This window comes from Excalfactoria chinensis, chromosome 13, assembly GCF_039878825.1.
Source record: "Excalfactoria chinensis isolate bCotChi1 chromosome 13, bCotChi1.hap2, whole genome shotgun sequence".
In the NCBI taxonomy this organism is placed as follows: Eukaryota; Metazoa; Chordata; class Aves; order Galliformes; family Phasianidae; genus Excalfactoria; species Excalfactoria chinensis.
The window spans coordinates 15,725,091-15,752,585 of NC_092837.1; the positions used below are offsets into that span (position 1 = coordinate 15,725,091).

The window sequence follows — 27,495 nt, forward strand, 5'->3', positions numbered from 1 at the left end:
AAGGGCTTAAAGTTTTATTGTCTTCTCAAAGCAAAAAACTGCCGTTGTTTCCCCAACATGAAGTTTTGCAAGTCATTTGGATCTGAATGGGTACTAATTGCTCTGCAGGCTCCAATAAAAACACAAAATAAAGAGCTCTAGGGTTTGGCTTCAAGAAGAAATGTGTTCCACGCACAGTGATTCCTGATTACCCAAAGGCTCTTTTTTTAGCGCGTAGTTGGTTTATTTTAGTCTGTGGAATATGTTTTATCCATGGCCTCTTTTCTAGGTTGGAACTGAAGGATATGGGACCTGTAGTTTCAACTGACAGTGATGCATGGAAACCTCTGGGATAGTACATAGCCGATGTGCGATGGCTGTTGGTACATGGCTGTGAACTGTAAGCTGAGCAGCAGCCAGTGCTCACCATTCCTTGTTTAGCCAGGTTTTCCTCCAGCCCTCACTTGCTCCTGTACAGGTCTTTGGCATGCCCACACCTGGGATTCACTGCGTTGCCTTGATGCTCTCGGAACTTTAACACAGATAATAGAGAAAATCCAGAGAAAGAGAAGTGATGAACCTCTGGGTGTGTCTGCTGGAGCGGGGGTTGGAGCAGGTGGACCCAGAGGACATCGCAGCGCAAGAAAGACATCTACAAAATGAAGGTGACCATGAGGATTGCGTGTGCCTCCAGGTTTCAGAATGGGTTCACAAGGCCAGGAGGCTGGTGGCACCTGACTGGCAGCACAGACACCTTCTGCCTTTCCCCTGGTGGCAGCTCACACCACAGGGCACCAGGAGAAAACCTGGGCCAGGCCATAGCCTGCAGAACTGACATCTGCCAGAGGCTCCCAGTGCCCCTTCCTGGCACTGACACCCTTGTAGGTCCAGCAGAGCAAGGAGACGTTCTGGGTGTTTCCTTTAGTTTTGGTAAAAGACCCAGAAGGGCCAGTCATGCTCTGTCCTGCACTTTCAAACTCCTACTGCCCTGCTTCCCCCAGAGTCTGCACCCCACCATACTGGGAGCAAGCAGCCTGCCTTGCCACCCCCTTCCCCTTCCCGCCATCTCCCTTCAACTTCTGGTCTTGACTGCAGTTGTCCAACATGCTCAGCATCCGCTTACTTCCTCCTTTACCTCCAGCACCACAAGAGGCACACAGAATGGGTCTCCCTCTGCACTGTCCCTGTGCCTCCTGCCCTCTCCTTGGAACCAGGGTGAGAGCACAGCCCTCCTGATGGACCCGTCTCTGCCAAGCCCAAGGGAGCAGGATCCAAAGCACTGGGACAAAGCAAGGCTGCAGCAGGGAGCAGCCCACCTCGGCTCAAGGCAAAGCTGGTGCTCCAAGAAGCAGCAGGGTTCTTCTCTGAGCGTTCCTTGTCGCAGCAGCCAAGCAGTTACACAAACTGAAGCGGGAGCCTTTCCAGTTCCTAATGCAGGAAAGCAAATTTAAAATAAATCATTTTCTACCAGCCATTCAGCTTCAACAAAAGCTGGGAGACTTCCAGAGCCGTCCCTGAAAGAGCCACTGTGTAGTTTCCAGCCTCTCACAGAATCAGGGCAGACTTTGCTTCATCTCTGCGCAGCTTCTTTGGGGCTGGTGCTTTCCTGCTGTGGCTGCCAGCCTGGTTTTGCTGGTCCCGTTGCCCCACATAGGCCAGCAAGTGCAGATGACTGTGAGCGAGTGCCTCGAGACCTGCAGTGTACAGTCACTTCCTGGGACCCCCATCACACTCGCCGCCCAAGCACTCAGGAGCAAACCTTTAAGGCTCAGCAGAGGTGGGACATTTCTGTCCTTCACCAGCCAGCTCTGCCCTTATCTGCTCATGGTCCAGTGGGCAGGCAGGACACAAAGGCAGAGCCTGCAAGTCAGTGACTGTGCCCTAATGTTTCCTCCAGGAGTCACAGCCTCTTCCCAAGCACGAATCCACAGCATTCTGCTTACATTGGCCTTACAGGGCTGGGCTGGTCCAAATCATGGACCTGCAGCTTAGCAGCTGTCTGGGTCTCAGCAGAGCCACCATAGCTATCAGTGTGAGTAGTCCCAGGCAGGGCATCTACCAGCTCATTCTCTTTTCCCAGCTCTTTTATTGATGTAGTTGTTGTAGTTTGTTTTTGGGGTTGGTTTTTGTTACGCTTTCTGGAGGCTGGTAGCAGTGGACATGCATGGAATGTGGGGCTGAGGAGAGAAGTAGTCACTGAGGGGATGCTGAGGCTGCAGGAAGGGCAAGGCTCATGGTCATGTGAAGATCCATAGGTGGGAACTCAGATGTCACCTTACAGCCCCTCCTGCACAGAGCTTGACCAGATACTGCCTGCATTCAGTACAGGCAGCTGGGTAACTCATTACATACCAGCTGTTCCTCTGGGGCTTCTGGGCATGCTTCAAGGAACTGTCACCATGAGCACAGATTGAGTAGCGAGTTGCTGAGTAAGTCCTGGGTTGGTACACACTCAGCTTGCCTAAGGACTTCAGTTGCACAGGACAGCCTCCATCCACCTGTGTGTGTCACAGTGTGTGTGTCCACATCTCGGAGGAGTCAGGAGGCTGAGAGAGACTGCTGGCTTTGCTCAGAGCAGTGCACTGGCAGCTGGGAGCCTGGCTAAGCACGCATCCTCCCCTGAGTTCCCCAGTGCCAAGGAAGAGCACGACTTGGAGTTTAACTGACTGCTCAGCCCTTCTTCCAGAGCATGAACGTCCCACTTAGACTTCACAGAGGGCAAAGCAGAGTAAGCATAATGCAGTAGCTTATGCATAATAACAGAAATATTGATTTATTGACACGAGGAATTGGATTAAAGCTAGGAGGGAAGAACGAGACTTCACATTTACTGAGGATTGCCAACATTTCTTCTTAGCCCTGTCTCCTAACCACATTTAGCTTCCTGTTTTCTGGTTGCTTATAGCTGTGCCAAGCTTTCCTTATTGGACTGGAATTTAGCTTGGGTGGTATCTAGTTCCTGCTGAAGTTACTGCAGTGGGAGAAGGGAGATGGGAAATTTCAGCCCAAACTCCTTGGCTGGTTTAAAAATGTAGACTTAGAACTACATTATTCGGCTCACGTCAATAAAAAGACCAGCAGAGCTTTCCTGGAAAGGTTTCTCCAACAATCTGGATGTTGGCTCTGTGTTGAGCATTATGCCTTCCCTACGGGAAAGTGTCATCATTCAGCTCATGTTACATGTTCAGCATTACTCCACATTACAGTGCAGGCAGAGTCTTGATAGTTCTGCAGGTAAACTGCTGGAAGACTTTGCATTGGCTTGGTTCTGCTGCCGGTGTGTAGGAAGGAAGGCTGGAGAGGGAAGGAAGACAGAAGGCCTCCCTAAGGTTTCCTGCTGAATTCAGCTGCTGTGCTGCTACAGCTGAAAGTCAGGGAGGACCAATGTGTGCAGAGGGAAGAGCATTAGCAGGGCTGTGCAAGGAATGGGCAGTTTGGGCATGGGATGGGGCTGGGAAGCTGCCTGGCATGGAGCAGTGGCAGTGCAGCAGGTTGATGGGGTTCTCCTCTCTGTGTTTCATGCTCTTTGGTCTATTATTGCTTGCAGGATCGTGCCTCTGTCCACGTGCCTGGCTGCACCTAATGTGGGGATGCTGCGAGCTCTGTGACAGCGGGGGATGCACACGGATGCACACGGAGAAGAGGTAACATGCCTGCATGGCATCTGCCCCATCCCACATCTGCGGGATGAGCAACTGGAGGAGCATTTCTCCCCAGACCTTCTCCTCTGACCTCCTCAGACCACCTCATCTCTCAGCAGCTGTGAATTGGACACAGGGAGGGCCTGGGTGCTCCACCTTGGCTGGGCTTTGCCCCAGGCACAGTAAGAAGGGGTTAGGGCTAGACCTGTTGAGGGGTAGTGAGAGCAGAGGCACAACTCAGTACCTACATCTTGTAGGGCTCTGCATTAACCAAATGACTTTACTGCTAATGAGAACTGCAGCTCAGCAAGCAGAGCCCATTCCCAATGTCTGGGCACCCTCACAGCTTCGCAGAGGTGCTGTTATCTGTGGTTTGCAGAGAAGAAGCTGAGGCAGGGATCTAAGATCTGCCTGTAACATGAGGTAGGACCAGAACCAAGGGAAGAAGCCAGGATTCCCATCTGCTTGCTGTAACCAGTTGGGTGCGCTTCCTTCTCAGGTGAAGGCACACACAGTTTTAAATTGCCCTGTTTTAAATTGGCTGTTATGCCTCAGCCTGAACGCCACACAGAAACACTGGCTTCCAGAAGAGAGAATTTCTGCTGGCTCTGTGATCACTGGATTTCAGCTGTAGGGCTCACAGGGCTTGCACAGCAGTGGAGGGCTGTTGCCCATGGCTGAGGATGCTGCTTGCAAGACTTTGCATCAATTGACAGTGTTTGCCAATAAGGTCCGTTTTTATCACAAAGCCACTTGTGGTGCAGTGTAGTGTCCTTCCCTCGCCCTCTTAGAGAACATCTCATGGCCTGTTCAGTAGGGAAACGTCTGCCAGAGCTTTAGCTGGTAAATACTTCAGCAGTATTTGTATACCAGGAGAAGTGTTATCTGGAAGGGAAGAAGCTGCTTAGAGATGTGAGTCAGCAGGGAGAATCACACAAGTTGGCACACCACAGCTACTTAAAAGTGTTATAAAAACTAAAGCAAACCCGCACCTGTGGTGTTCCCAGTGCCATCACAGAGGCCCTGGCTTTCAGTGGGCAGGTAACCAGCATGGGAGAAGCAATGGGGCCACATTCCTGTCCCCAGCATAGGGTGTATGGAGCTCTGGGGGCAGAGAGGAGGATGGATGCCAGGGTCCTTGGTGGCCCAGCACCTCGAGGGCAGGTTTTCTCCAGTCTCGGTGCTGGGTAACAAGCACTCATCCTTACAAGCAGTAAACCCAAATATGAACTCTCCCTGTTTTCCTCCCGGGGGGTGTGCATTTTCCTCCCCGCTCCTGCTGCCACAGCTGTGGCGTTGGCTGTCACCCCACTGAGCTGCCGTGGCCAAGCCAGCACTGTTTGATCCTCGGGGCTCTGGTGATGTGGGGTCTTTTCTATCGTAGGTATTACCGCGCCTGAGCTGAGTGCGGGGAGGGAGCCCGCGAGCACCGGGAGAACGAGTGGAATATGAGTGAGAGCGGGCACGTCCCGTTGTCTGTGGCAGCCCGCAGCGAGCTGCATTCCTCAGCCTCACAGCCTGCTGTGCAAACCCACAGCCATGGGGACGAGCAGCTCGGCCAGCCTGCAGAGCCTGCCAGCGGGACAGCCAGCCCCCTGCATGACGCCGAACCCAGCCCAGCAGCCGATGAGGAGCGCCTGGGGGACCAACATCGCCTTGGGGACCAATATAACCTTGGGGACCAATATCACCTTGGGGACCAACATCGCCTGGGGGACCAACATCTGGCAGCCTTGACGGGCGAGTGGGAGCTGGAGGCGCGTTCCAAGAGTGAGGGCGAAGGCTGCGAAGAGCTGGCACTGACCAACGGCGTGGACACGGAGCTTGTGGATACGGAGCTCGGCGGGGAGGCAGCGGGGCTGCAGCCGCGGGACGGCAGCGTGCCCAGCCCCAGCAGCGTGGATTCCGGGGAGGAGAGCTCCCCTGGGCCGCAGGCGCGGAGCCGTGCCCTCAGCAAGGTGCTGCTGCGTGGCCTCCTGGGCTCCTCGGGAGCGCTGAGCGTTGATGAGCCGGAGGAGCAGCTCGGGTGAGTGCAAAACTGCCATAGCTTCAGCTCGGTGCTGGCTGCTCTGTGCCGTTTCCCAGTCCTCCTTGGCCTGCGTTCTACTCCTCCCTGTGTAACTCATCACTTTAAAAAGCTGCAGCTGCTCTCATGGCTGACTGTCTGTTTGCTCTCTTGCTCTGGGCTTCTTTCCCTGTTGCAAACGCAGAAAGTCTGTGATTGGAGCCAGTGTCTGCCCCAGATGTGCTATGGCGAAGGAAAAGGCTTAGCGATCTCTGAGGGAGAGTGATGACTTTTGGGAGTGTCCCACTTGTGATCTGAGCTGCAGCTGCAGCACTTCAGGCAGAGTTCAGTGAGTAAGCTGAGGTATCTGGGCAGGGCAGGCACAGCAGCCTGCAGCCATGGGAAGCCTGGGGTGCCCTGGGAGTCCCTGGCAGCTTGACTAGCTCTGGCAATCCATGGCCAGCGGGATGCAGCTTTGCATCCAGAGGAGCACGTCGTTAATAAGGGAGGGCAGGGCACTGAGCTGTGGTCCCCACTGCTCTTGTGGCTGGTGCTGCCAGTGCCTGGGTGGCACAAGGATAGCTCTGCTTCTGCTTTGTGCATGCAGCAAGGAGGTGGATGTGCTGCTGCATCTGGGATGAGTGTGATTTAGGATGCTGGGAGGTGAGGATGGTGGGAAGTTCTGTGTAGTGGGGTGATGTGGTGAAGCTGGGAGCTCACTGTACCTCAGCCCAGGTGCACCTCACTCATGCCCCTGCAGCTGTGTGTGCTCAGAGCCACTGTAGCTGGGTTAGGAGACGTGGCCACCAGCAAGTTTAGGTCCTCATGGTTCAGGTAGCCTTCACCAGTGCATGAGGCTGGTCCCCTCCCAGACCTTGTTCTCTGCAGCTGGATGGGCAGCATCTCAGAAGCCCAGAGACATGCCTGCCATCTTGTTCTCAAGTGCCTGAGACAAACCATGGGCTGCCCCCACCCGTGTCCTCCTTACTGGCAGCCTGATTGCATGGGAGAGCTTTCTGGGCTGGGGGACACTGAGCAGGGACTCGGCCTCACTGAGGATCTTCTGCAAGTGCCTAAGACTCCACAGGGCCCTGCAGTCTGCAGGGTGGTCACTGGATTGAGGTGGGCTGCTTCCCATGGCATTACTGCGAGAGGAACATAGACCACAAATCACCCAGGGAGCTGCATTGTAGCTGCCTGGTTTGATGGTCACTGAATCTTACGGCCTTGCCTGCACAAGGGCTGGAGAAGAGCAGAAGAGCATGGCTTTCAAAGTGGAAGAGGTGTAACAGGGACAGGATGGCAAAGAGGGGCATTTGAATCACCTCCTGACTGTGCAGGCTTCAGGCTGAGCCATTGGCTCAGAGCACGGTCTGGAGCTTGGCCAAGAGTGTTAGTGGTGCTGGGAAGCTGCGCAGCATGTGGGCTGACGGCAGGCATCCCTAATTCATTGCATCTGTAGCAGTTAGCAAGTCTCCCCAGCAGCAAACTGGTGGTTTGCTTTACCATCAGCACCAGTAAGAAGCAGCAACTCTGTTTTAACAGTCACAGCTGAAGGTATTGAAGAGGAAAGGTGTCCAAGGCAGGCTGCTTCTGTCTGCTGATGTCTGGAGGGCCTGGGGAGCCCGGAGAGCCCACCTCCAATGCTAGTGCAAAGTGCAGTTATTTTAAGGTACTGGGGCACAATGAACTGACCACGATCTTGTGCTCTGAACATGTGGACTTGGATAGTAAGTAAGTATTCTGGGATGCTGAACACACAGGGGACAAGTGACATACTACATCTGCTTGAAGGCAAAAGGGCAGCTGGAAAACTCCAGGAATGCAGCTGAAATCTGGGAAACTAGGTGTTCTCCAGGAAGCAGGTTAGCTGGGTGCATTCAGGCTCCTTGGTTCTTTGAGCACCTATCCATTGGATGGCTGGGCCAAAACCAGCATGGTCCTTCAGCTGCACTTGTATTGCTGGGTGGGTGGGTCATGAGTCACAAAGCTGACAGATGGACCGAGGCTCTGTAGAATTTACAGTTTCTCTATTTCCCCATTTGAGGAAATAAAGTCAAAGCTTTTGTGCTCGTGCTGCAGTTTGCACTTGCTGAATCCCTTTTGCCCCTTTCCATCTTGTGAGATGCGCTTGGTGCCTGCAGGCTGGGGACTGCTGCCTTTGCACACACATCTTTTCCCACGGCAATGTGCAGCCATCGCGCGTTTCACATTTCATTAAACAAAGTTTGAGAAAACTGAGCAGAAAGCCCACAGCACAAAGGCAAGAAAGTCCTGGCTGCCACCACGTCCTTCCTGACGGCTCCACCAATGCAGCAAACGAGGTTCTACTTTATTACAACTAATTAACCAGCGAGGAGTGAAATATAAACAACTCAGTGCATAAAAATCCAGTGTGGTTCAGTGGCAGTAAGTGAGTGCATAGCTCGGCATGCCTTGCCATGAGCAATAAAACAGCATTTCAGAGATGACTGAGAAAAGCAGCACAGGCAATTAGATACAGTGCTACTTCAATACACAGAAGCTTGTGATTACAATGCAAATAAATATATGGCTCCTTAGTTAAGTAAAGCAATTGCCTTCCCCGCTGCGTAATACTTAAGTGCACAACGCTTCCCTGTGTGGAGGCTGTGCTATGCTCACTCACAAGCGAGGTCTTACCTGATCTTCCTCCTGGTCCAGTGTGGTTGAAGCAGATACAGGTGGCTGCCCCTCCGCTGCTCTAAGCTGTAGGAAGCCTGCTCGCCCTCCCCGGGGGAGGGTCTTCCCTGGGACCATTCAGGGAGGGATGTGATGGGCTGGTGGCTGTGGGCACTGGAGGCTTGTCAGCATCTGCTGAGCTGTCCCCTGCAAGTGTGAGGCACCAGCATCTCCGGTTCAGATCTCTGGCTTTTTGCTGGGGCACAACCATAAATAACTGGGTCCCTGGAGGGGTTCATTGTAAAGCTCTGTCTTCTTCAGCTCTGTAGCTTATAATAGAACTGGGAAGCAATTAGGTTATACCACAGAGAACTCCCAAGGACCTATGATTGCAGCATCCATTCCTACCTCTTCTCCTGCCCCCTAGTTCCAAGTTGAACAGTAGAAGCAATTCCTTGACCATTTTTTCTACATCTCCCCTTCTCATCCAGGTTTGCTGTTGGAGATGCCAGGCTGAGCTGCAGTGAGGATGACAAGGAACATTTTCAATTCAAAGACATTAGGGATGGGTTCAGCTCGACCTTTGAGAAGATCGTTGAGTCTGACCTTATGAAAGGCACGTACTACAGCAGCCTGGACTCTCTGGACGTCCTCTCTCTTACAGACGAGACAGACAGCTGTGTCAGTTTTGAAGCTCCGCTCACCCCATTGATCCAGCAGCGGGTAAAGGAAAGCCCAGAACTCTTGGAGCAGAAACTGGTGGCCCAGCAGAGAGATTCCCTTCCACACATGGCTGCTGATAAGCAAGAGCAGGCAGCAGCAAAACCAGCAGAGGGGGATTTTGGGAGCCCTCTCAGGCACTCAATTACCAGCAGCAGGTCAGAGAATGTGCTGAGCCGGTTGTCCTTGAAGAACATCCCAAATGGGTTCCATGTGGAAGGTTCAGAGGAGGACGCCACCAAGATCATTAACTCCATCAGGTAGGGCAGGCTGTGAATTCCTGGGGTAAAAGGGTCTTTGTCTTATGGGGTCCCAGCCCTGAAGCAAGGCTCATAGGACATGGAGATGTGTTTTATTTTCCTTTGTGCATGCTCTCATGTGTTGTCATGGCAGAGAGACAAAACACCCACAGGACAAACTTTCTTATCCGTAGGCTGAGAACAAGCAGAGGACCAAGGTCTCACAGCACTAGATCAGCCATTCCCCAGCAGATCTGTGTCTATCTTTCCTGCTCTCAAACACAGGACCCAAGGATGAACACGATCTGCTGGGTCCTGTAGGAGCACTGTGAGCCCAAGAAAAGCCAAGACTCAAGCGCTTTGTGCACACATTTGCTCTGTAGGGCACCAGCATTGATTTGGTTGCTCACAAATCCCACCTGCTCTTACAGCAGGCCGGCACTGTTGCAGGAAGACCACTGCCTCATCTGCCTGACATCTGCTGAAGTCCATGGCAGGTAACAGTCAGCCAGGCACCCTTGCAAATGTGCTCTGAAAAGCAGGATGAGCCTCAAGGTTTCACATAGGTGCCTTTGTGGAGGCCTCCCCAGGAGCTCTTAGCAGGCAGTGAGGACACCAGTGGAGACGTCACTCTCTGGGCCAGCTCCAAGCCATCGTCCCCAGGATGCAGCAGGCAGCTGCACTGCAGTTCCATGTGTGTGGGAGCCAGGTGGTGGGCAGCCAGGCCAGGAGAGGGCCAGAGCATGGGACTATCCCTGGCTAATTATTGGTCTTCTGTGAGTCACAGTGCCCAAAAATGTGTGAATAGGTGCCAGAACTGGCCTGGGGCACAAAAACAGAGGGATGCAGCCCCACCTACGTGGTGCCAGTGGAACGCTTAGGGTGCTGTCTGTAGGAATGACTGGCCATCGTGCCATCTGGGGGCAGCAGCCTGACAGTGACAGCAGGTCTGGTGCCAGTCCCCTCAGCAGGATGCCCTGGTGGCCCAGCCACAGCACTTTGCACAAGTTCAGGTGTGTTTCCTCACCCCCAGCAAATCATCTGAACCTAAAAGCATATCGTCTATATCAAAGGTTTCCTGGGCGTCAGCAGCTCCAAAAGAGGCTGGCATCCCTACAATGCTGACCAGAAGGATCTACACTTCTGGCACCTTTGTATCCATTCAGGACAGCTTTCCATACCATGTGGGGAATGGAACCTTAAAAAAGGGTTGAGTCTCCTTGCTTTGAATGGGTATGTCCTTATTTCTTAGCAAGGAATAATTTCCTCTTCCGTCTTTTTCCTACCAGTTTGAAATTAAACTGCACTATGTGGAATGGCTCAAAATACATTTTTGACCTGAAATGAAATAGGATTTGCCCAACGTCCCGTTCACAAATGTTTTGTGTTTTTTGCATGTTTTGGTTGGGATGAGAAGAAATCTCGTTTCTTCAGGTCACGCTGCTGCTCCTTGAACTGTTTCTTGTTTCTGTGTAGTGATGCCAGCTTGAAGGATGCTCTCTCAGACTCTGACTCTGACATGGGCAGCACGGAGCAGCTCGACCAGGGAAGCACAGACACCTTGGCCAACGGCTGCAGGGCAGACAGTGAGGCTGCGAAGAGGTTGGCCAAGCGCCTCTACAACCTTGAAGGGTTCAAGCGCTGTGATGTGGCACGACAGCTTGGGAAAAAGTAAGTGGTCTTTGGTGTAGAGTCAGCCTGGCCAAGCAGTGGAGCAAGGCAGCGCTGAGTGAGGCCATGAGGAAGACATCTGTGGTGGGGAGGGTCTCGGGAGCATCCTGACCCAGTGTGTGCAGGCAGTGTGAGCCCACGAAGAAGACACGATGGGTGGGGGAGATGCAGTTGCAACAGAAGCTGGCGTAGACTAGTGCTGCTCACCATGCTGTCTGCATCCTGGGCTCATGAATCCTGGCCACCAGCGAGGGCTTCCTTTGTCTCTGCTGTTTCTGTGGCAGAGGGGTGAGGATGTGGTGACATCTCCATCACAGGCGTCTTTGGCTTCTCACATCACCCTGTTTTGAAGCTGCAGGACAAGTGAAGTTACTCTGCTATGTGCTGAGCTTCCAAACAGCGTCTACCCAAAGCTTTGCAGTGTCTGCCTCACAGTGGAAGATAAAACAGGTGCTGTTGGAAAGGCATTGTGAGCCTGTAGAAGGTCCTGAAGTGAAACTGGATGTGCAACACTTAGTATGCTTTTCATTTTGTGGGGAGAAGGAAAATGAAGTACATATGAGCAAGGCTGATCATATTGAGCTCATCTCCAAGTTCTTGCCAGCAGTCATTCATCATACTTGCAGTTCTGCTATCTGAGCTGTGCAGATAGAGGAACTTAACACCACCCATTCTGGCTTTAAAGGCAGTAAGTCTCTAAGCATCCTTCCAAAACTCCATATATACTCCTCCAGCCCTGGCAAACCAGCCAGGGGTGAGTGGGGCTACAATCTCAGCTGAGCACTCCTGCACCCTGACTGCTCCAGCACCCCAGGAGCGTCCGTCTGGCACGTGGTGTCTGAGAGTATGACTGCAAAAAGACACAGCGTGGGGTGCTGTGCTGAGAGGGTGGGATGGGAGCCAGCCTGGGGTGGAGAGCGGGAGCATTGCAGCAGGACTCGACAACATCTTCTTCCCTGACGAAAAGGCTGACGACTCCCTCTTTAATTACAGTAATGAATTTAGCAAGTTGGTAGCAGAGGAGTATCTCAGCTTCTTTGACTTCACTGGCCTGACCCTCGACAAAGCACTCAGGTGAGCTGGGCTCTCTGTATGTCTAGGCTGGCTGGGGCAGAGCAGGTGGGTTTCTCTGGGCCTCCCGACTCCACAGAGACTGTCCATGGACAGGAGCAGGGACAGGTTATCATTCAGCTTTTGCTTTGGTGTCACATTTGGCACAACAAACTGCCACCAAAAGTGGGCTTTGCTAGGAGTGCCCACAACCTGCCTCCCCGTGGTGGAGAGCGGCTTTCCTGGGAATCCTATTCTGTACAAACTCAGAGCAAGTGAGAGCAACTTCTGCCCTTAGGGTGGACAACCCCACCTGATGCCACTGAGCCTGGTATGCCCTGCTGCAGCTGGCAACATTTCCCTGCACAGCTCAAGGCCAGCCCCATAGCCTGCATCTGCAGGGCCCCTGGGTGAGGGCAGTGGAGAGAACAGAGGCTTTCTTAGCTGCTATGAGGACATTGTACTGTAGCATTGATGCTTTCCAGCAGGTTGATCCATGTATCACTTTCTCTTTTCAGGACATTCTTGAAAGCATTCCCACTGATGGGAGAGACACAGGAGCGGGAGCGCGTGCTGATTCACTTCTCCCGGAGATACTGCCAGTGCAACCCAGAGGAGAGCACCTCCGAAGGTACTGCTGTCCTGGGACTGACTTTTAACACGTCTGATAGTGACAGGACAAGGAGGGATGGCTTTAAACTAAAAGGGGGGAAAATTAGGTTAGATATTAGAAAGAAAATGGTTTACTCAGAGGGCAGTGAGGCACTGGCACTGCACACCTGCTTGAGCAGAGGCTGAGCTGGAGCACAAGGCAGTCAGACCTCCGGCTCCATCCCATACCTTATAAACATGAGAGCATTGAGAGGGCAGTGAGTAGACAAACAATGTGCAAGGTTTGCTGTGGCAACATGAGTTTACACAGCTGCCAATGGAGCCACAAATGTCTAGTGTCCAGAAGAGAAGTTAGATCCCAGCTGTGATCGATGTGTGAAAAGCACCTTCTAATAGGAAAAATAAAAGGATGAACTGAGAAGGTTGAACTCCTCAGCAGCTGCATGGCCCACAGTCAAGGTGTCACTGCTTCTGGTAGGCCCTGATCTGAAAATGTTATATGTAGTGCTGGAAGTGAATGGGGCTTGAAAAATATACTTGTAATTCAATACAATAAATATGTGACGGGTCTAGAGGGAAGCAAAGCTCCTGCAGTTCACACCTTCAGCAGGCACTACAAAAGTATGTGCAGTGATGTAAGGAACCGACTGCAAGGGCTCCCTCTCTTCCTTCAGAAATCAGTTCCTTCTTGTATCCAGCCTGAGCTGGCATGGGGTGTTCCACCACAGTGAAATCTGAGACAGTTCTTATTATCCAGACACCTAAAGAAACACCTGTGGCTGTGATAACCTGTGGATGGAGGGACATGATGAAACCAATTGCAATCTTGTCTAGAAATGACCTGGTGGTTGTGCAGTCCTTGCAGCCCTCTAAGACGATCTGGGACATTGCTGTGTGCTAATTCAGCAACTCTTCCTCTGATGGAGATACAACTGCTGCAACACCAAAGACGCTTTTGGCCTGCTTGATGGGACACTGAAATGGAAGAAGCTCTGACCCACTGACTTTTCTCCCTGACAGCTGTGTCTTGGACAGACTATTTGTGCTCTCTTACTCTGATACAGCCCAGATCCAGAAGAGTTCTATGTCTGCTGGGACACCGTTTTAGTAAAAAGATGATGTGGATGTGACTGAGCCCAGCAGCAGCAAGTGAACAGCAGGTTTTGGGACACCAGCTCCACCTTGGGGCCATGGAGTGCATGATCTACCTGCCCCTGCAAGACTACGAAGCCGAGTGATGTCAGCCCAAGAGGCTCCACAATATTCTCTACGGAGGCACTTTGTTCCAAGAATAAAACTTCTTCTGGGGATGCAAGGAGGTGCCTTTCTTAAGAGGTTATTCTTTCTTGAAGGGGAATGTCTGTGACAGCACGTCCCTGGGACTGTCAGCCCTGGAACAGAAATACGTGATGTTCCCACAAGAAACCCTTCACTCCTCACACACCACAGTTCTTCCCAGAAAGGGAAGAAGCTCATGTGCTCAGTTGCCTTCATCCTGGGCTCATGGGCGTTTGGTCGCCAGCTAAAGCTGGCAATGTTTAGAGCTTGGCCTTGAACATGAGGTGCCCAGGGAGGAGCACCCCAACCCCCTTGTGTGGTCCATATATGTTGTGAGGTGGCGTGGAGGCAGACAGGCCTCTTGACCTGGAGCAGCTGAAGGGCTCAGTGTGGTTTTGAAATAACAAGAAGCCAGCAGGCTGCCTGGTACAGAAGGGGGTGCTGCACTGCCTCAAATGGAAGGAAAAACAAAAGACACAAAAATGCAGCACTCTGCTGTAGTAATCATTTTTGCTGAGCTCAGAGGTGGTGGCTAAAGACCTCAGGGGAAGCCCATGTGGTGACTGTGGCCAGTGGAGGGAAATCAGCTTAAAGCAGCAGGGTCTGCTCTGCAATGCTTGAAATGGGCATGGGGTAAAAGATGGACTCAGCAAAAGGTCGGATATTAGGAGAGCCACTGACAGAATTGATTTCAAACCTATTCTCTGGTGGTAATTTAAGGAATAAGTAAAGTTTGAGGGGAAAACAGATGTATTTTTTTGTAACTACCATATGCAGTTCAAAGAAAGAAGTGTTCTTTAAAGTCCAAAGACAAAGCAGTTAGCTCTGCTTTTGGAGTGCATGGGCTGCTGATAGAGCAAACACAGAAACTAAGTGGGAAGGGGATCAGTAATAGCTGTCTGACTATTGTGTGTTTCAGATGGGGTTCATACACTCACCTGTGCCCTGATGCTGCTAAACACAGACCTCCATGGCCATGTAAGTAGCTCTTGGAAATGCATCCTTCCTTCTTCCTAGTATGGAGATCTTTTCCTTTGTGCAGTATGTACTGCTGGAAAACCGAGATGATAGATTGGCAGGGAGCACTCTGACCAGCTCCCCTGGGTGCTGTGGGTGCCCAGGCCCAGCCCTAGGACAGACCTTCTCTTAGTATCACTGCATGCTCAAGCCAAAGGCATGCCTGACATCATTTTTCCTCCATAGGCAATGCAGCTTGCTTCCCAGGACCTACTGCATGCATCAGCACTGCCCCAGCAGCTCTCTTGGGAAGGTCTTTTGGCACCAGTCTGTGCAGTGTGGCAAACAGCAGCTCCAAGCGTGCTGCTTTTTCTTCTGGTGCAGACACGTGAGGCTCCCCTCCTGTGCAAAACTGCTGCAAGGGAGTCGTTAGTTTTGTACAGGACCAGATCTGATCTTCCATTCCCAGAACATGAAGTAATTCCCAGATGCTTTCCCCACTGCAGACAGCCACTGGAGAGCATCACATCAGACAAAGAGCAGGGCAAGCAGAGCTTACTGCCCACAGGTGTGACTGAAAAAACACAGAGGCTGTGAGGTATCTTCTCACAGCTGTGCATAGTTTGATCCTAAAAGGTCAGCTAAGTTGTTGCCAATATTTAGAGAGGAGAGTAGAATGGGAGGAAGAGTTACTGCAGAGAAGAGATGGGCCTGGGCACAGGTCCCACTGGTTGCACCAGGACCCCTGGAGAGCCTGACATGCAGCTGGGAGCACACAGGCTGTGCCCTGCTTGCTGCTGTAGAAGGCTGCAGGTGCTGCTATCCTTCCTGCTGTCCAGCCTTCTGGTGCAGACATAGCATGGCTGTGAGCCTCAGCAGGTTGTGCCCAGGGCAAGAGGAGCTGCTCAAGTCTCAGACGACTGAAGCTCCTTCTTTCACCTCTCAGAATTTAGGCATGGAGACACGGATATCCCAGGTCATCTTTGCAGCTAGAAGGGATGTGGGGGAGGCTCGTTACTGCAAACTGCACATGTGAAACCCACACTAGTTTTAGTCACTTTTTCTGCCCCACAAACCCGTGATTTCCAAGCTGTATTATCAGAGTCCTCTTCTGCCTCCAGCTGGTAACAATTCGTTGTGCAGCTGCAGAGACTTGCCCCGGGTTTTTTCTTCATTAGGCTTTTAATGAGGCAGCAGCAGGACAGAACATCCATTTATTGGAAACTGGTTTCTAATCACCTTTAAAGGGGCCTCAGACTCCCTCCTGGGAAGCGCTCCTCACCTGTGATGGCACAGATACAACGGCACCACCAGTGCCTAATGGTGACAACACCTCTGGTGTGCTGGTGAAGCATTAGTTTCTCATTGGTAGTAGGTTTGGTAAGAAGGAATGATCTCATGCTAATTAAGCACAGAAAAATCCAACTTTCTTTTGAGCGGATGTAGAAATGCCTGAGCTTTTCTTTGAAAAATCCTCTCTTTATTTTTCCTGTGTAACATTAATTTCTTCTTCTCCTTCTTCTCTCTCTTTTTTTTCCCCTCTTCCTTCTGCTCCTGGAACCTCTCTTTCTGCTCTTTAACCCTTTACCAGGTGGTAAGTGTGGTCCTTCTGCTGTTTTGCTGCAAAGCGCTGGCATTTGGCTCATTTTTTTCTGTGTTAAAAAAAAAAAAAGGCATTTTGTTTGTCTGGGTCCCAAAGTCATTGTGCAGTGTCCTTCACTCCTTGGCAACCCATCAGCCGGTGATGTGAGTCACAAGAAATTCCCCTTGTGCAAAGAAGCCTCCCCAAAGTGCAGGGTACCTGGGGCTGCGTGACGTCTTTCACCCCTTGTTTTGTTGAGGATGCTGTCATGATCTTGCATATCACTTATTGTTTTATTTCCCGTTGTAACATTGTGTGTTTCAGTGTTTTTCTCTGCGTTGCCACAATGTGGGAAATTCCTCGGGTTAGGAAGGGGGCGGGGGTTGATGTATTTTGGTAAAGGGTTGATTGACTGCAGTAGTTTTTCCACAGTGGGCTACTTCTCCGTTCCAGCAGCAACCATCACACACAGCCTGAGCCTCAAAGTAATGCGACTGGCTTTAAAACATGACATTTGCACATGGCTACACTGCAGTTCTGATTTAGTCCTGCTCCAGTGCAAAACAACTAGATGTTACTGTTGCTTGACTCCTTAGAGTCATGTGTTGAGCCTCCTGCTCAAATGTTTTAACACCTTATGAGGGAGGGCTGTAAGGAGCAGTCCAGACAGTCACCCTCCATGGCCTCTGGCCCTCAGCAAGCTGCTCCTCCTCCTGAGGCTTTTCCCATTGTGCACTCAGTGTTCCCTCATCCTTATCTACCTGCCCAGCCTCCTGATGCCGTGACTTTTCAAGAGCCAAATAACGCACAGCTACAGCCCAGTGTCTTCCAAAGGTTGGTAGAGCCAAACTGGACACTGCAGTTGACTTGGATGAGTTAGGTGTGGCACAGAAGAGGCAAGATCCCAGCTGCAAACAGAGGAATGGAACTGGGTTGAAACAGTGGACCACAGAATCAGCCCTGAGTATCCACTATCAGACCAGTATCAACTCCACTCTGCTGGGTTTGACTTGGAAGCACTTGCAGGGCAATGGATTTGAGTAGCTGGCTCCAGCCCATGTCTCAGAGCAGCAGGCTGATGTTCTAAGAGTTTTAGAAGTGTTGGTAGAAGGCTCTACCAACCTTTGGAAGACACATATTGCTGTGCAGTGGTTGCACTGTGTCTGAACCACAGCAACCTGTGTGCAATCCCTCTGACAGCAGCCTGGGTCCTGCCCCTGGCTCTGCGGTGCTTTGGAGGCCTCATCCAACAAGCTGATTCACAGCACTAGCATCTTTGTTGGAGCTTTCTCATCACTTCTTCTGGCTGTCAGGGGATGGGTATGATTTCATCTTCCCCAGTTGCTCAGCAATTAGCTGCTTTTTCACAGTGCTGCTGCTATCTCCGTTTGGGCTCATGCAAGAAAAAAGAGCCAGGTTTGGTATTTAAAGGTCTCAGGCAAAATCCCTTCCTCACTTCCAACCTTCCTCCATCCTGCAGGTTCATTGCTGTGACTTTTACTGCTCTCTTACCCTGCAGTTCCGTAGCCAGCAAGTACACAAACCTCCCCTCCCCTGCTAAAGAAACGCAATATGTCTGCAGTCTTCCCTGCAGGTTCCTGTGTCTGGATCCCCCACGGAGCTCTGGATGGCAGGAGCAGCCAGCTGTGGGGTCCAGTTCTGGGCACCAGCCTGTGAGATGGATGAGCCTCATGCTGTGCCACACTGTGCCGTCTGCAGTCCCCAGGCACTGCAGATTCATTACAGCGCTTTATGCCTCTTTGCCCTGAACTCATCTGGAGCTGGCACCAACAGGAGCCATAATTAAATACTTGCAGGCCAGCTCCCTATGTGCTAGAAACACCTGTCCGAAGCCAGAGATGAGATGAGATCACTTAGTTTGGAGCAAGAGCTGGAGTTGATTTCAGGTGTTTTATCTCCATCATTATAAAAGGAAATTTGAAATGTCTGAATGTTGGCGTGAGGAAAGAAATCAAAGAGCCCAACAGAGTCAGAGCAGAAGAGCCCCTTTAGCTTTGAGCTATTACTTGTGCAGTATTTCTTTAAAAAACAGCCTCGCTGAACTCAAAGCTTTCCAGAAGTTTAATTTGCTGTTTTTACCTTGCAGAACATTGGCAAGAAGATGTCGTGTCAACAGTTCATAACAAACCTGGATGGGCTCAACGACGGGAAGGACTTTGCAAAGGATTTGCTGAAGGTAATGAGACACACATTAGACAGAGGGATGCTGATATTATTAATGCAGTGCCGCCTTGTCCCACTATGACAATCAGCATTTTCCATCATGCATTTATTCCATTAGAAGAACTGTAACCTAAATGGACGCCTTCTGCTAACATGCAGGGAGCCACCAGAGCTCTGTTCCCTGTTGGTGTTTTATCCAGATTATCCAGGGATTTATCTGCTCTCAGAGTATCCCGGGGGTCCCTTTCCACCACGGTAGTTCTGTGATGCACCAGCCAACATATAGAACAAAACACTCCTCAGAAATACAGCCATCTGGCATAGATACTTTTCTCTGCCTTCCATTCCGTGTAATTAAATGTACTGCTCCAGTGCAACTAGCTGAGTACCAAAGAAGATTGCTCAGACACCGTAAAGTTTGTTTGTTTGCTTGTTTCTATGTGGTTTAACACCACCAGCACTGTCTGCACCTGCCACAGGTCCGTCAGCCTGGCCTGGATTTTACAGTATGGAAGTTGAAAGGACCAGAGTCACATCAGAGCTGTCACAGCGAGTTTTAGATACAGCCCTTCCCACTATCAGACCTCACCCTAACCCCCTCCTATGTATGTTGAAGGCCACTTCTGCATTCTGATTCCCTAGTTTTGTCCTTCTTTCCCAGTGCAGCAGAGGAGTCTCTGGATTCTGCACAGGAAGAACTGGAAAAATGGAACCCCATTTATCCCTCTCCTGCTTCTCAGGGCAGTGCACAAACCCCCACTGCCCCAAGCTGAGACCTTGGAAGGGTCTTCACATCCCTTTTCTTTTACCAACTCTGTGTAGGCCAGAATTCACTAGACCCAGTACCCATAATTGAGCTAAAGTATCACAAATGGGCTCCTGAGCAAGGATGTCTGCCTTACCTTTCTGCTGCTGACATGTCCAATCCCTGCTGTGGCTCATAGACAGAAAACTGCCTAGTAGGACAGCAGTTGTCCTGCTCACTACTACATGCTTCTCCAGGTCAGCTTCTAAGGAAAGGTGTCTTTCAGAGAACACAGATAAGGGTGTAGAGGAGGTGATCTCCACAACCCAGAAATGTCTTTCATGAGAGACACAGCTAATCCCATGTTCTTATTGCAGACACTGTATAACTCCATCAAGAATGAGAAGCTGGAGTGGGCCATGTAAGTATATGTTAACTATTTGAGACAGTATTTTTCAGTGTAGCTGGCAGGTCTTAAATCCAGTTTTCAGCTCTAGAAGTTTCCAGACATTTCCTGCCAAGCCCTTAGGCACTGATGTCCCTCATCTAGGCAGGCTGGGTTTGCTTTGGCACAAGAGCTGACATGGAGGTTGGTGGCAGCCTGTGGGTTCAGAGTCCACAGGCACAGTGGAAACAGGGAATGTCCCCTTTATTTACTGCTACACCCATAAAGTGCCAGGCCCTCTCCAGGTTCTTCAGAGCATGATCTTTGCTCAAGGAGCTCAGGAACTGGGGTTATTTTGATTGCTGATTTTCTACAGCCTTCCTTCTATACCTGCAGAATTGCTTGGGCTTGAAGGGACCTCAGGAGATCTTCAGTCCAGCATCCTGTCAAAGTGGGATCAATGCTGAAATCTGAACAGGATGCTCAGGGCTTTGTCCAGATGGATCTTGAAAACCTGCAACAGTAGTGAATGCACAGCATCCCCTGGGTCCATGAATCGATGCTTAATTATCCCAAGAGGGACTTTTTTTCTTATCCAGTTGAAATCTCTTGTCACTTGTCCTCCTGCCATGTACCGTAGTGAAGAGCCTGGCTCTGTCTACTCAGTAACCCCCTCAGATACTGGAAGGTTGTGATCAGGTCCCCCAACACCATCTCTTTTCTAGCAAGTCCACCTTCCCGTAGTCAGTTCTCAAGAGCAATTACTCCAGGCTCTGGGCATCTTGGTGGCCTGTTGACGTCTTCCCTGTATCTAGGACCCAGCATTGGTTGCTGTATCTAGACACGATGTAATAAGGAGAGGGCAGTGGTCACTTCTCTTAGTCTCCACCCTGTGCTGCTGTTCATACAGCACACAATGCTCTTGGCTTCTGGTTCTGCCAGGCCGTACTGCTGGCTCTTGTTCATCCTGCTGTTTGCCAGGAACCCCAGGGCCTTTTCTGCAGAGCTGCTCCCTGGTCAGTCAGTTCCAGTCTGTCCTTCTGCAGGACCGCTGCAGTGCAGTACCTTGCATCAGTCTGTGCTGCAGTTACTGAGGTTCCCATCCCTCTGAATGGTGCCCCTGTTCTCCCGAGCATCAACTGCACAACCTGCTTTTATGTCATCTTTAAGCTTGATGAGACACACTGTCTCCTCCAAATCATTAGTATTGATATTAAGTGAAACAGATCTGTTCCCCTTCAGCTCTGCACAGACAACAGACTCGCCTCCTGTTGCCCTGGAAGGTGACAGGTCTGGGAGCAGCTCGCTTGGCAGCCTCCAGGGCAGCGTCCTGCAGAGCTCCTTCCCCTTCTGTGCTGCCGTTGTGTGCCCGCAGCACGGCCAGGATCCCAGCATCCTAGCACAGAGGTGCAGCGTGCTCCCCAGCCCCCAGCAGGCCCTCTGCCTGAGGAGACGGGACTGCCTTGTCTCCACGGCACTGTGGGACTGAACGGGACCTTCTGGGCCATTTCATCCCTTGCCTGATGTTCGCCTGGAGAAGTGCCTGGAGGTAGCTCGTTTCTCCCTCCCTCTGAAGCTGCCTGCCCGCGGCTCCATAGTGCTCAGGTAGCACTGACGTCACTTTGACACAATCTTAGTGAAATGCTGCTGCCCAGCAGAGTGCTTTACGTGCTCGTGTCCCGCGTGGTGGGTTATAGAGTCACAGAGTGGCCTGGGATGGAAGGGACCGCAAGCATCGAGTTCCAACCCCCTGCCACAAGGCAGGGCCACCGACCTCCAGATCTGGTACCAGACCAGGCTGCCCAGGGCTCCGTCCAGCCTGGCCTTGAGCACATCCAGGGATGGGGCAGCCACAGCCTCTCTGTGCAGTCTGTGCACCTCACCGCTCTGTGAGGAACTTCCCCCAGCATCCAATCTAAACCTTCCCTCCTTGAGCTTAAAACCTTTCCCCCTTGTCCTGTCACCGTCCACACGAGTAAAAAGCTGACTCCTCTCCTGTTTATAACCCCCTTTTAAATACTGGAAGGCTGCAGTGAGGTCACCCCACAGCCTTCTCTTCTCCTGGCTGAACAAGCCCAGCTCCCTCAGCCTGCCTTTGTAGGTGAGGTGCTGCAGCCCTCTGAGCATCTTTGTGGTCCCTCCCCTGGACCCTCCAACAGCTTTCCTGTACTGGGGGCTCCAGACCTGGACGCAGCAGTGCAAGTGAGGGGGGGGTCTCACGAGGGTGGAGCGGAGAGGGACAATCACCTCCCCCTGCCTGCTGGCCGCCCCTCTGCTGATGGAGCATGAGATACTGTTGGCCTTCCAAGCTGCAAGAGCACAATGCTGGCTCATGTTCAGCTTTTCATCCACCAGGACACCCAGGTCCTTCTCGCTTCTGTTTGAGGTTTGATCCCAACCTGATCTAACCTGGTTTAATCCAGTCAGGACATTTAGATGCCAACATCTGTGACACAAAGAGAAACACCCTGTTTGCTGTCCTACTTAATGTCCAGGAACACTGGGGAAATACCCCTTCCCGTACAGGCTCTAGTTTCTATGTGTCTCTTTAGGTTTTACTTCAAATAGGAAGAAGCGGGCTTGGAGGAGTGACTGAGCATTTCCCTGAGCTGCCCAAGCCTTGCTGTCCTGAGTCCAGGAGCAGGAGATGTGTGAGGAGAAGTTTCTTATGGAAATCACCAGCATTTCTTGAACTCGCCTGGCTACAAATGGAGAGGGAGTGCTCAGCAGTGCTGTGTCTGTGGACTCCTGCTGTTCAGACAGGCACCCTTAGGGTTATCAGTAACCTAACAGTGGGACCCCTGGGACAGTTGCCTGCCACCCACAGTCCTCCCAGCTCTATGTAGATCATCACCGTTGGCACACTTGCTGTGTTACAATCCCTGGGCCTCCTTTCCTTTTCTTTTTTGACTAGTCTTGTAATAAATTAACTCCCTGTAAGAGCAAAGCAAATAGGGCACACTGTAACCCAATCCATGTGTCCTCCACTCAATCTCTTCTTTGAATTTGTTTCCAAGTGATGAGGACGAGTTGAGGAAATCACTCTCGGAGCTGGTAGACGACAAATTTGGAGCCAGTGCAAAGAAAGTGACAAGGATTGTTGACAGCAGCAACCCCTTCCTGGACATCCCCCAAGCGCTGAATGCAGTCACCTACAAGCACGGTGTCCTCACGCGTAAAACCCATGCAGACATGGATGGGAAGAGAAGTACGTGTTAATGGGACAGGAGACGTGCCCCAGGCAGTAACAAAGCCTTGCCCCTGCCTTCTCCCTGCCTCTCCCACTGGAATGGTATTTTCTCACTGTATCCCAGGGAACACAAAAGAGACCCCCAGATCCACGAGCACCAGTGCACAGGGAAAGGAGGGTGTTTCGAAGCATTGTCGCTGCCGAGAACACCAGCAGTGCCTGTCCCACACAGACAGACCTGGTCTTCCATCGTGTTCATGGGCATAACCCCAAACCACACGCTCTGAGCAATAGGCAAGACTAGTTCACAAGATCTGTCCCCCAGGGCTGACTCCGGGGACAGTCTGGACTTCAAAGCTTTGATCCTGTCTGTATTCTGCCATGTGCAGGCTGCTGGGCAACAAGCTGCTTCATAGCTCTGCTGTCAGTATTGCAGGAAAGGTAAATGGGATTATATTTGGGACCTGTTAATAAGCAGCGATTAATGAAATGAAAGCTTGGATGACCACTTTGCTGATATAGATGGCCCAGACATTGCAGCCAATTGAAAGTCTTGAGTAGAGAAGATTACCACCAAAGGCCTTCCTCGTTTCCAGCACTTTCTTAGTAGCCCATGCCTGGAGGACCAGCTCTCTTGTGATGTAGTCCAGCCCATCTTCCATCCCCCTCCAGTTTTCAGCAAGCTCTCTTTCACCAAGTCCATCATGACTGTGGGTGGTAACGTTCCCTTCTCAGTGAGAGCAGCTGCTTTAGCTATGGTATGTCTGCCTAACTCATCTGAACCAGAGAAGCCAGGGGATGTCTCTGCTCCTCCAGCACATAGTCCAAAGAACAGGAACCTGGGTTTGGAGGAGCAGAGAGACTTCCTGTACGTGTCCACTGGTAGCTCTGTACCAGCTCTGTACCAGCTCATCTCTGGTTTTGAGCTGCTTGTGTTCTCACTGGGAGACCTCATCTCCCAAGCCATGTCTCTCAAATTGACACCTCCCTGCAGACAAATCATTCATTAACAGTAACTTGGAGGTGTATGAGACGTGGGCATAAATGCTTGCCTGTGGTGGTCAGGAAAGGGTTGGTTTTGCAAAAAAATATGAAAGTCGAGCAGTACTGTCAGAAGCAGATGTGTATAATTGGATATTCTTCATTTTTTTTTAGCTCCCAGAGGAAGAAGAGGTTGGAAGAAATTTTATGCTGTGCTTAAAGGGACCATCCTTTATTTACAAAAGGTAACTGTGGTGGACTGTCCCATTTGCTGTTTCGTGCTGTCTCCAAAGCAGTCATGCTGTCCTAAGTAGGAAGCCTATACATGCAAGTAGGGGTGAATCTGTGTCGGTGTCGTAATGCATGCATGGACATAAACAGAACTCCAGAGATCGGTGTGTAGAACTGGAGAATGCCATCATCTCTGGTGGTGGTGAGCACACTAAGCATAGCATTCATAGCCTTGAAAGTGAGTCATATGGGAAGAAATATGAAAGAGGAAACACAGAGGCAAGACTTCTGCAGATGTGTAAGCAAGAAATGTAAGTAAGTAGAGCATCATAGAATCATAGAATCACATAGAGGATGCTGAGGAGTAGGACTGAACATGTATGGAATGGATGCAATAGGATGGAATTTAGGAAACTGAAGAGGCCAGACCAGTCTTGTCCTGTTTATTGTTCTGTTTGTTGGAATAGATCTGAGCATAATTGTCTCCCGTGAGTCTTGCTTAAAGATTTTTGTCTCCTGTGGACCCCACCAACACGAGTCCTTCCGTTGGCTGCCAAGTGACACTTTCTGCACTCTGTTCCATGGAGTTTTCTCCAGCTCCCCAGTTCTGCTGCCACCTTGAGTATAAAGACCAGCTCCCCATGGGAAGCGGAGTCACCATGGAAGACCCTCCCTGCATGTTATGGCATTCACCTCTCTGTGTTTGAAGGATGCTAGGAGGATTTCCATGGGTAGTCGTTTCTGTGGTAATATCTAAGGAGCCTGCATAAGGCCTCACATCAATGTTAGTGAGAGCCAGCCAGGGATGCCAAATGTCTGTTCATCACAAAGCTGCATAACCCACTGAACTAGGTCTGAACTACTTCAATTGCAAGAGCTGTGAAGTAACCCATTGAACTCACCCTGCTGAAACAGCACTCCCTGTGGGTAGATGTTCCTACGTATTATCTCCAAAGCAATAAGAATAAACAAACATTGGATTATATAAGAGGCAGAAAGATCCTCGGGGCAGCGCAGAATTATGACTCAGAGCTCTGAGCACACCCCAATGTTCCTCATGTTGTGTCAGATCCTATGGCACATGTCACAGAGCCAATGGAAATCTGGCAGCAGCTAATAGTAATTTGCTGTGTGGTATTTTAACAGCCCTGCCACTCTCCTGCAGCCGAGGGAAGCTGCAGTGCACAAATTTTCCTCCAGCACTCAAAGCTTGGCCAAGTTCAAGTCAGTGGAGCCCTTCTTACAGCCCAGCATTAGTCTCAGTGAAGGTGTGTGTGTCGAGTCCAGTGAAGAGATCCGATCCTCATGCTGACCACGGATGACACACAAGGATTTATCTAGCACAAAGCTGCAAGCACCTTTTGGTTCTTTGACAGTTTTTCGGTGAAAAACAAACAAACAAACAAACAAAAATTGCTGTTTCATCAGTATCACAGGAAGTGGTTGGATTTAAATGAATTCAGAGACCTTTTCAGTGTTTATAAATATCTAAAGGGTGGGAATCGTGTGGATGGGGCCAGGCTCTGTGCAGTGGTACCCAGAAAGGCACAAGGGGTGGCAGGCACAAACTGAAGCCCAGGAAGTTCCAGCTGAACATGAGAAAGAATTTCCTTACTTTGGGACTGGCAGAGCACAGGAACAAACTGCCCACAGAGGTGGTTGCGTCTCCTCTGGATATATTCAAAACCCACATGGACATTTTCCTCTGTAACCTGCTGTAGGGAACTACTTCAGCAGGGAGTTGGACTCAACGATTAACAGAGGTCCCTTCCAACCCCTGTGATTCTGTGAGTCTGTAATTTATCACCAATCACTTTCAGGTCTCGTGTCTTGGGATGAGCATGTTGAGGGAGCATACTTTTGGATTGGTTACACTGTCAGGATACGATTTTCTTGCCAGTCTGGAACAAAATCCAGTTTGCTGAAGATTCTCTGACTGTTTGGACAATGCTAGAAGGAACTGTGAGACAAAGACTGAGTGTTGCTGCTGGTGGGGCTGTCCAGACTGCTTCACTAGCTCAGCTTGTTTTGTTAGTATTAGGAGTTTGCCATCTAAAAAGAGAGTGAGGATGAGACATTCAGAGCACTTTCAGAATCACAACAGAGTGTTGGTAAACTTCAACACACCCTGCTGGTTCCTACTACAGCTTCTTGCCTATGGGTAGTTTGCAGAGTTGCACAACACAGGAAGGAAACTGTGTGCTTGACTCCTAAGCTCTCTGTGGAAGATGCTTGCAGATAAACATAAGATAGAACCTGGCTCAGGCACGAATCTCTCAGAAGAGATTTTCAAACACAAGGATAGAGGAGAACATACCTGCTTGCAGACATGCAGCACTTGGTTCAGGCTCTTCCAGCATTTCGCTCATACTGAACTGAAGGTCTGGTCTTCAGTAGGAAGCTCTCAGAAGGCAGTGCAGGTGAGTCTTGAGGAACAAGCTGGTTCGAAGGGAGGCACAGAAAGAGGAGAGTGGGAAGAAGGGATAGTGAAAGAGAGGGCTTGAGGAGATAGATGTTTAGAAGGAGGGAACAGAAAGATGCAGAGAGAGTGGGAGTAAGGTAGGCCAAGTGGGTGGATGAGCAGAAGACAGGCTGTTAGAAGCAGTTCAGGCAGCAGCCATAAACTTGCTGATGTAAGGATGTGGCAAGTCATTGACTCGCCGGTGTTAATTTCTGGATTAGCATGTTCTAGCACAGCCTGCTGAAGCAATTGCTTGATTCCCTAAAGGGATGCAGCAGAGACTTGAGGAAGAAATGCAGGCTTGTGAGTAGGGCGCACCTCTCGTGTGCTCTAATCCACACCGAGCACTGATTCACTTTATGGCCTTTGGCAACTTACTTCACCTCTGTGAAATGGGGATAATCGCCTTTAATCAGCACGCGTAGAGGAGTGTTGAGAGGAATGTGGAGGATGCTTTTGTATGGAAATACTGGAAAGGGTCTGGGCTCAGTTCCTGCAGAAGATGTCCCCAAAACATATCTGAAAGTGGGATGGCACGCAGCATCCCCCAAGCAGAGCAGATCGCACCTTGCCTGCTGCCCCATGACAAGTGCCTGCATGAAGGCATACAAAGAAGACTCTGGAGGCTTCAAAGCAGAGCTGGCCCACTTTGCTGGGGGGCAGTGGGGTTATTCTGCCATGGAGGCTGCACAGTGGTGTAAGTGCTGGGCACTGTGAGGGCTCCTGCTGAGTGTGTGGTGTGACAAAACCTTGGAGCTGCTTGTGGAGGGTGCAGACACGGATCTCCCTGCCTCAGCAGCACGGCACTGCACAGCAATGCAGCACAGGCACTGAAATGAGTTTCCTGGCATGGCTGGCCTGTGCAGAAGCGAGCCTGCAGCACCTGCACACCCCACCAACAGCAGGGAGGCGCAAGAGAGAACCTGCTTGATTCAACCTGATGC

At 50.9% G+C, this 27,495-nt stretch overlaps 1 protein-coding gene across 2 annotated transcripts in view; it reads left to right on the forward strand.

Moving 5' to 3' along the window:
- The window catches only part of PSD2 (pleckstrin and Sec7 domain containing 2), a 51,271-nt gene that overhangs the window by 17,159 nt on the left and 6,617 nt on the right, over positions 1 to 27,495 (forward strand). Inside the window, exons 2-12 of one of the 2 annotated variants that reach the window (XM_072348227.1) lie at positions 3,527 to 3,623; positions 5,005 to 5,646; positions 8,757 to 9,245; positions 10,701 to 10,895; positions 11,889 to 11,969; positions 12,464 to 12,576; positions 14,755 to 14,815; positions 18,481 to 18,571; positions 19,681 to 19,724; positions 22,706 to 22,896; positions 24,034 to 24,104. In XM_072348227.1, the coding sequence (XP_072204328.1) occupies positions 5,069 to 5,646; positions 8,757 to 9,245; positions 10,701 to 10,895; positions 11,889 to 11,969; positions 12,464 to 12,576; positions 14,755 to 14,815; positions 18,481 to 18,571; positions 19,681 to 19,724; positions 22,706 to 22,896; positions 24,034 to 24,104 (1,914 nt within the window). In that variant the 5' untranslated portion in view covers positions 3,527 to 3,623; positions 5,005 to 5,068. The remainder of the gene's footprint in view (positions 1 to 3,526; positions 3,624 to 5,004; positions 5,647 to 8,756; positions 9,246 to 10,700; positions 10,896 to 11,888; positions 11,970 to 12,463; positions 12,577 to 14,754; positions 14,816 to 18,480; positions 18,572 to 19,680; positions 19,725 to 22,705; positions 22,897 to 24,033; positions 24,105 to 27,495) is intronic. The other variant, XM_072348228.1, reaches the window with a different exon arrangement.